The sequence below is a fragment of the Stegastes partitus genome, unplaced genomic scaffold (genome assembly GCF_000690725.1).
Source record: "Stegastes partitus isolate 25-593 unplaced genomic scaffold, Stegastes_partitus-1.0.2 Scaffold31, whole genome shotgun sequence".
Classification (NCBI taxonomy): domain Eukaryota; kingdom Metazoa; phylum Chordata; class Actinopteri; family Pomacentridae; genus Stegastes; species Stegastes partitus.
In genome coordinates, this window is record NW_007577762.1 from 222341 (window position 1) to 231679 (window position 9339).

Consider the following 9339-nt stretch of genomic DNA (forward strand, 5'->3'; position numbering starts at 1 on the left):
TCTAGTCATTAGATTTATTCAACCACACAGTCATTCGATGAGTCGCCGTCAAGAAAATCATACCTATTCTCAACACAATTTAGCATAACTAACTGTGGAAAAAATAATTTGAAATGAATTTTTCAAAGCTGTATATTTATTGTCATTGTAACAGGAGTCTGAAACCTCTCAGGCCTCTAGCAGGTCTGCTTTCATTTCCATGAACTAAAGCCTGCAGCTAAGTAACATCTGCCAAAACTCACAGCCAAAATTGCTTAGTGGTTCAGTTTTATATTCACTCTCCTGAGACATTAGTTTACTATAAAGTGTATTTAAGCTAGACTGCTGTAGCTTTGCTGATTTCTTGGAAAACCTTGTTTCCTATACACTATGCTTCGTAGGTTTACCAGCTCTCAGAAAAGATTCAGAGCCTGCAGAATATCCTGAGTGGATGCACTTACCCTTGGCCCCTTCTCTCCAACTGGACCTGTTGGACCTGCTGGTCCCCGGTCCCCCTGTTAAAAACAGTAAAAGAGAAAGAGAGAGAGCTGATTATTAAATTGTGGAGCTTCAACACTGAAAACTCCAACACAGCTTCATGTTTACCCTTCCTAATAAAAGCCATGAAACTGGAGAGGAGTTTCTTAAATGTAGAAGATTAAAGTGACAGCTGGATGAGTGGAGTTTAAAGCAAGCAGGTACTATGAAACTCCTTTGGTGGCACTCTGCACAATGTTAAACGCAAAGGTAACTCTAGGTGAGCAATAAAGCTGCCTAGGTCATCAGTTTAACCCCTCCAACACTCGTGTCAGTGGTGCATTAATCCTCTTTGAACTGTGTAACATTCATGACTGTACAAGTACCCTTCCAGTTCTTGTTGCACTTCAATCAAACAGTGAGCGCAACAGTTTAAAGGCACTGCGTTGGAAACACAAGTCTAAATCAGAGGCATGGTAATGAATTAAACATATATAATGTGAAAGGAATTTGTGGGCTGTCAGGGTATGACTGGTGCTGAAAGACTGAACCAGGAGGAGGATTTTGTGTAAGAGGAGTAGGAGGACAAGCAAGAATCTGACAAGCAGATGGCTTCCCATCACAAGAACATGTTCTGACAAACGGGCCTTCTGGATAGGAAGGAAAGGGCAACAGGCTGGGATATAGGGAGTGAACAATGGAGATGGTAAGAAGGTTTTTCTTTTGGAGGTCTGTCAATAATCAACAGCCAGACTTCACATGCTGCACAACTGCGTGTAGCATTTAAAATTTTTTATTTTTTTTTATTAAGCTGAGATACAACAGGAGTCAAACATGGGGAAAGCATCTTGAGCATTATTAAACTGCCATTACCAATGTGTTGCTATCGACATTCAGGTTTTACAAGTGAATATGAACTTAAATAAGCAACAGTATGAGAAGCAAGTCAGCAATGCCCATTGTCTAATGACACTCGTCAGAAACAAGTCATACTTTGACAATATTAACAGGTAAACTTGTCTCAAGAGGCTTGTCAACTAGTAAACTAAAATTTTCTTTTGAATCCTCCCTGAAATTACTTGCTTCAGCAGAGGTGTGGGGGCATGAGACAGTAATGGTGACGTGGATTTGACAATATTGTTATTGATGTGGATGTGAGAGTGTTGAGTGTTTATACAAGCATGTGTTCCGGGGCCTCCGGGGCCTCTGGGGCCTCTGGGGCCTCGAGCCATGGCTGCTTAGCATAGGCCTAATTATAGGGGTCTACCACTGACAAGCAAGCAGCTGATGCTGTCTGACAGCTTAATGACAGAGAAACACACTCTTTACCTTTTCACCGGGAACTCCTATCACCCCAGCTATCCCGATCAGGCCCACTGGACCCTGGAGAGGAGAGACGAGAGGAGAGACACTGTGAAACATAAACACTTCACACGAAATTACGTCAGTGTGAAGACCTGATCTTCATTCATTAAACGTTTTCTTCTCAACATGTGATGACATCTAGAATGCAAGAGGTCATGGACGATGTAACACTTACGTAAGCAAGACCAAGGAAAAACCTGTACGTTGGGCTGAATATAATTTCACTGCTGCTACTTCTGAACAACAAAGATTCACATCTCGGCTTGCAATACTAAAAACATATTTTATACATTTACGACTCTTACAGTAAAAAGCCAATGTAAGCACATGATTATTTGGCAGTTAACATGGCGTACCTTTATAGAGTCTAAATCTGTTTTACAACCCATATGGAATAAGCGATTAAGACGATTCTCCATAGGGTCTCATTTTCTGCGCACCAGCATCTTTTTATAATTATTCTCAGTGAGGAGAGAGTGTATGTGGCCACATGTTGCCACTCATTGAAAAAGCACTTTTTTCAGAGCATTCTATTTTGTTAGACAGCAACAAGTGTTTGTGGTTGAAATCTCAAATGTAAAACTTCTCAGAAAAGTGCTGGTCCTTCCTTTTTAGACTACCAATAATATGGGCAGGACTAATAGGTTCCCTTTGGTAATCAAGAACTTGGAAGACAAGCTTGTTGTGATCATGTTGATCTATCCCATTTTGGTTGACCAAAATTAAATCAACATACAATACTGTCACTGAAAATGCATGTTGCGCTAACAGACAACTCAGTAAACTGAACATTGCACATGCAGAGAAAATCGCTGTGCCATTTTGGGTAAATCTAATATTAGAACGTCTTCTTTCACTCCTTATAAAGTAACATTTGTGGACCCCAGGAAGAATAGCCAATGCTTATGCTGGTGCTAATGGGGATCCTCATAAACGAAACATTTGGTCACACACCTGTCTGAATAGCTGTGCTACTGTAATTAAGTGGGGAGACTAGAGGCTTCTTTGTGCACAGCCACCTAGAAAGCCTCTACCATAGCCTGCACGTGAGTTAGAACATTAGTAAATGGTAACATCTATTGATCAGCAAAAGAGGAGTTTGGGGTACAGTTTCGTTTATATATTGCCTCAAAAGATGGTGAAGATGAATCTCATTTTCAGTTTCATTTTGATGCACAGGTTTGTACATTAGCAGGAATGTAACAACATGGAAAAGAAAGCTTTGCTCGGTTTGTTTACATGTGAATATGAGGTTAAAAAAAAAATTGCCACTGAAAATGTATGATCATTAGAAATAATTGTGATCTCAGTCTTGATCAAAATAATTGCGGTTATCATTTTAGCCGTGATCTTGCAGTCATAGCATCCTGCCAGAAATTTCCTGCCACAGAAAAACAATATATGGGCAACTGCCCTTATTCAATAAAGCCAGAAAAGTTTGCAACCTTGTTTTGACTTATGGGACTAAACAATTGTCTGGCAAGAAGGAAAAAAACATTTCATGGGCACAATAACAATGGCTGGTAATTACTACTTGATTACTAATTTCACACCATGCAAAAATTCAAAACAGATGGCCCCCCAAAACATGCTAACTACTCTGTAAAGAAGTCCCTATGGGGAATGCACAAGCTAATTTAAATGTAGGAGCTTAAATTATGAGAGAAGCTTAACCATTTCCAGATCAGTCATCTGGGACAGGGGCTATGGTTTGAACCACTGCCAGCCTCTCCACTGGACAATCTGGAGTTCAGGACCAACAGGAAGATTTATGGGTGGCTGGTTAGACCTCTAGCTAGAAAAGGCAACTGTATTTTTTAAAACTTAAAATTGTTATTGTGTTTACATTTCTAAAACAAAACCTAGTGTGGAAACAATGAAAGCATGAACAGAGACAATAAACAGAAAAGACAGAAGCAATACAGTCACAAGCACCTATCATGAGACAAACTAAAGCCACAATACCGCCAGTGCACAACACCACAGCTTTTGCACTAAGCCACCAGGACACTGAGTAACTGTTTTTAGCGTTAATAATTTATTTGACTGCCCAATGGCAGACCATGGTGGCCAACCACTAAAGCCACTGTGGTCAGACTGTGGCTGTTTCTGTTGTGTGGACCAATTTCCAATGTTGCACTTGATATATTCACACTTAATCTTGAACAGGTCACAAGAGTCTACATGACTGCTGTTACTACCATCATAAAATCACGTAGTACTAATCTATTTTTGCATACCTGTATGTATCTAGAACTAGAGAGAAAACAAAAATCAGAGAGTGAAGCAAAGTGACTGACAAGAAACAGATCGCTCAGAAAAGCACAATGCGATGTTGTTCCATTGCCTATTCGCTAACTTAGCTAAAAGTCGAATAATTGGAAAGTGTTACTCATTTTTGCTCACATTAAAAGTATTACCCAACTGAATGTAAGTAAAGCAGTTGAGTACTGGTTTAGTAGCAGGGATGGAGCCTGCAGGCATGGGAACAGGAGCTCTAAATTGACCTCAAATCCCTTAATTGGGACATGAAGTAGGACAATGTGGTACCCTGTATCATTTACCAGAAGGAAATGGTTTTACAGGCTTTTCCATGTGACAGGGCCTTGACATTGGAGCTTTAACAGTAATGTTTTAAAGGTGATCTGGTTTCTCAGCCAGTACAGCCCTGTTACACAAGTACTGCTATACCCATTAACCTTACAGTTGGGGAAGAAATCCAACCCGAACCACAAATTGCTAAGAGTATTAAGGGTCTCCCTCACACGTGCCTCTTTCTCATACACCCATGGAAGTTCACACAGAGTCAGTGACATGAAATCAAAGCACACTGGCTGACATGTCAACTGCAATTCAAAGCGCACCTGCAGTTGCCTTTGATAATTGAGGTCTGATTAATATTTTATTAGTTGTGGACTGGAAAGTGACATGAAAATGGAACAGTCAGCAGCCTATCTAAATTGGCTGAAATATACGATGCTCTAAAATCGTCCAATAAAATTTCACTTGAAACAGTTTATGTGAGGCCTGGTGGTGATGCAGGGCCACTCAGTGAAGACAGGTGGACTTAGGCCTTATTGCATCAGCCCTGGGTTAATAATCTTTCTCAGTTTCTTACACGTCTAATTTATCTGGAAAGTGATGTAATGGCATTCATTAGAGTCACCATATGTTCTAGAGTTTTTTTTCTCTCTCTGCATAGCCCCATGGTTCCTGTTTGGCTTCAAAGGCCCCTCTACTCAGTAACTGCCTAATGCTTCTCATATGTGCACTGCAGCAACACAGTCCGACATGGCTCATTCAGTTGCCTCCACTATGTACAGAATGCAAATATTAACATTAAGGGGCCTCTGGGACGGACAGGCATACTTTGGATGTTCAGAGCAGTTGTGTCCATGTGAGGATTTTACAAAGGGGAAATGTCCCAGCATTTCTCTAGCGTGTCTGTGTTGAGTAAAACGCATTACCTGATGCATAAAACAAACAGACGTATATAAAATTATGATTTTACAATCAATTGGTTGCTTTAGAAATAATCCTAACACAGATGTTTCTGGACACTTGTAAAGCCACTGGATAAAGACCAACATCTTTTGGCCATTAGCTTTACCTTAAGTTTTTATAATTTAACAACAAGCAACATAATCATGATTCTTAGGCAACATACATAAAACACACTTTTGCAGGCTTTGAGCCATAAACAAATGTGCAAACCCAAATGAGGTCACTTCCACAGAAGATCTGTGATTCTGCTGTGGTCTTCTGCCAGTTTCATGATGAAAACACGACTTGGTGGGACAGGATCCACATTTCTCTCAGCAATAAAAATGGGTCAGGAAGACATCAAGACACCAAAAGTGCTCCTGTGACTTCCTCCAACATTGCCACACTGGAGCAAGTCATACACTTTGCAGAGCACTGTATTCATTATCTTAATCTAATTAATTTTAAGTAAACTATTAAAAACGTTTAAGGATAGGAACTGGAACTAATAAAAAAGAAAACTGCAGCACAGGCTCTACCCCAGCACTCTTGCAAATGGATTTAATGAAAAGCTACAACTTCCCAGCTTGATGAATGTTAATTAATGTCATTAGAAGTGTGAAAGCGACTTACTTGCGGTCCGATTTTTCCAACATTTCCCATGTCCCCTTTCTCTCCCTGCAAGCAGTCAACATCAAACGGTATACTGGTTAGCTTCCTGTAATTACAGAAGATCTCGGCCACCATCCTGCACTGCTACATGAGCAGTGCTTACAGGATATTACAAGTGTAAAAAGGAACACACACATGGACTGCATTGGACTGTGAATAATTTGATGTTGCTTCTTACTGTGGTTTGCCATCAACTAAGATGATGGCCCTGGGAGAAATAATTCTCTCTCCTAATTAAAAGCATGTTTACAATACTTTAAGTATAGGCAATATGGGGTTCAAAAACATGGAGACATTGGTAGTCAGAGGTATGGGACAGACCGTAATTCAGAATAATACAATTTTGAAACACATGATACTTTGATCATGGCACAGCATTTGCGGCGGGTTCAAAGGCCAATTACAAAAGCCAATAAATGAGGGCTATGCCAAGAATGCTGTGCTACTGACCTTGAAACTAAGGGTAAAATAACATAAACTGAGGGCAAAAGTACAGTCATCAGCGTGTACTACAGATGGAAGTATTGACGAAAGTAAATATAGTGGATAATTTAGGATTTGAATGGCAGAAGCTAATACTAAATAAATATACCCCAAGTGCTAGGTGTTACAGCTAACACTAAGGGGTGTTTTCGTTTGGCTATTTGACATGCCTACAGTGTCAAAATATGTTAGCTACATACACAACCTACTCTGGTATGTAATAAAAACACTGAAGTTAAAATTATTAGGGAACTTGTGAAATGATTTTTGATCACTACACAACTTGACAGCAAACATAATTTTCCTTATTACTTGTACTTTAGTTATTACTACCCGTTCTATAAACTAAGTACATTGTAAGGTATTAACACATCTCTAAGGGAAAAAAAAGTTATTAGTTATAAACGTGGACTCACCTCTAAACCCTCGGGGCCAGGTTCACCTATGTAGCCTTTCCTTCCAGGTCTCCCCTACAAAGACACATAAACACACATACAAACAAGTAATGATCAAAAGACAGTCGTAAAGCTCATAACATTTATCTCATCTCCTCCCAGCTGCTTCCTGATGGAACTTCTAAGTGAAATGCTTCATTCAAACCACCTGCAAAAGGCTCAACATATGAGCATGTGTGTCTTTGTGTGTTTGTGTATATCCACTGTGTGAATTTGGGAGTTCTTACAGTAGGGCCAGCGCTGCCAGGTGGGCCAAGTGGTCCTTCATCACCCTGCAGAAACAGTACAGTTTAAACACAATTTTTCCCCAAACAGAGCGACACGCACAAGTACACACTCAATTGTACACAATACTGTTGATTGAATACAGCTGGAGCATCAAACAAAAAGAGAAAATGCACACATGTATTAGAAAATGTTTAAGTATAAAAAAGCTCATTGTTTACAGTAACCACATTTATACCGTAATTCCTGCATAAGTTCAAATCCTAAGACACATACTGACACCAACTCAGTAGTAGTATACATGCATTCATTATGTGCACTGGGAGTGTAATTTGTGACAAAAATGTCTTTATGTGGTGTAAAAAAGTAATAATCCTTCTTTACATTCTGTATGTACAGGTATGAACATGATTAAGTAGGAGTTCCACAGACAAATAGTAATATAGTTTTAAGATGTGTACAATATGATCACATCATCACTGGTTCAAAACTTAGAATATACTGTACACTTATTGGATGACTCAAAAAATTAAAATCTGGCCACTGCACTCCTACTAATACATGTGAGAGAATTCTAAGTTTCTAAAAATACCTCGCTGTGATCCCCCAGCATATGAAACCACAGCCACAAGAGAAACTACAATTATCAGATAAATGTAATCTACTTAACTACTCAAAATGTTTGTGATCTCACCAAGCTTGTGTATTTTACACAAGCGCTTAAGTAAATGTGCTTTGTTACTTTCCACCTCTAAGCTCCTGGGTATTAAGGCTTGTGACTGCACTTTTATCTGACGAAGGTGTGTGTGATGTAGAGCACACTGGCCAACTCCTCACCTTTCTGAATGGGTGCCAGGTCAATACTCTAACAATCAACACAATAGAAAGCTGTGTGTGTTGTACACCTTCCAAAGACTTCTGTTCCTTTTTCCAGGGCTGGAAAAAATTTCAGCCTTGTTTTTATAAGCACCCGATAGTGAATCATGACTTCACCCGGTGGAACATGCCCCGAGAGATATCGCAGAAAAAAACACTCCCCCAGCATCTGAGCAGTTTGCGATTTGACTTGATGCGGGATAAGATGCCATGTGATAATTAATCTTATCTTTGTTGAAGGATCAAATGGAAAACCCTTAATGAGCCATATTTTCCATTTCTCTGTGCCATGGAAACAAAGGCTGAGCAGACATGTAGCACTGAGTTGGGTGTTTGATTGTCTCACCTGGGTTCCTTTGGGCCCTGGCGGGCCTTGGGGTCCTCTTGCACCTTGCAAACCCTGAAACACAGTCCAATGCATGAATTAATGAAATAATGAAATAAATGGATGGGTGAATGAATAGAGGAAGAGAGATGTTGTTCTACCTTTGGTCCAGGTGGACCATTGGGCCCTGGCACTCCAATGTCCCCAGGAAATCCCTTGCAGAATCAAGACAGAGACATCAATATTGCATACTATTATGTCACCTGTCATGACTTACATGGCATTATTTAGTTTCATGCTAAACATGTACATAAATCAGTGCGGTTCTGGGTAAAATATACGAGACACGGGATAACAATCTCTTTAAAATGGCAGGTATATAATGGGTTTACTTGTGTGTTAATATAGCAACGCCTACTTGCAAATCACTGAAGATAGAGCTTATGGGGAGGCAGGCTTATAGAAAATAGATATAAAAATAGTGATGGATTACTTCTGAGCTGATAGAAGCTGAATACCTTCAAACGGGCCTGCCATTACACACTCACTCATTTCAGAAAATTTAGCTCCTGGCTGTGAACTATGTGACCTTTGGTCATTTAGCACTCTTGAGTGCAACGTGTCTTTGACATTGTCCGTACTTGTCACGTGCTTTGCAGCATCAACATTGACCCCTTTGACAAAAGGTGAGGTATTCTCCATCTAAACACAGACTGCTGGAGGAATATGGCAGAAGCGGAGAACCAAGGGACAAATTCTAAATATTTTTTTAATTCAATAGATTGAAGTTGTAAGGTATTGGGGTCCAAGGCCAAACCTCAAATTCTATTTGGATGTGAAGTGTGACTAATTTAACATTATATCACACAAAACATGAGATCTTATTAATACGAATGCACAATATTGTAAAAATATGAACCAACAGGACTTAACTGTAACACAAACAGCCTCAATAGGCTGCATTTATTATTTAGACAGACAGACAGACAGACAGATAGA

The 9339-nt window shown here is 39.7% G+C and overlaps 1 protein-coding gene across 1 annotated transcript in view; it reads right to left on the reverse strand.

The window, feature by feature from the left end:
- col24a1 (collagen type XXIV alpha 1 chain) overlaps positions 1-9339 on the reverse strand; it is a 96695-nt gene that overhangs the window by 34957 nt on the left and 52399 nt on the right. The window contains exons 20-26 of the mRNA XM_008299596.1: positions 8502-8555; positions 8362-8415; positions 7142-7186; positions 6876-6929; positions 5938-5982; positions 1786-1839; positions 441-494 (exon numbers count right to left, since the gene is read on the reverse strand). Coding sequence (XP_008297818.1) covers positions 441-494; positions 1786-1839; positions 5938-5982; positions 6876-6929; positions 7142-7186; positions 8362-8415; positions 8502-8555 — 360 coding nt within the window. The remainder of the gene's footprint in view (positions 1-440; positions 495-1785; positions 1840-5937; positions 5983-6875; positions 6930-7141; positions 7187-8361; positions 8416-8501; positions 8556-9339) is intronic.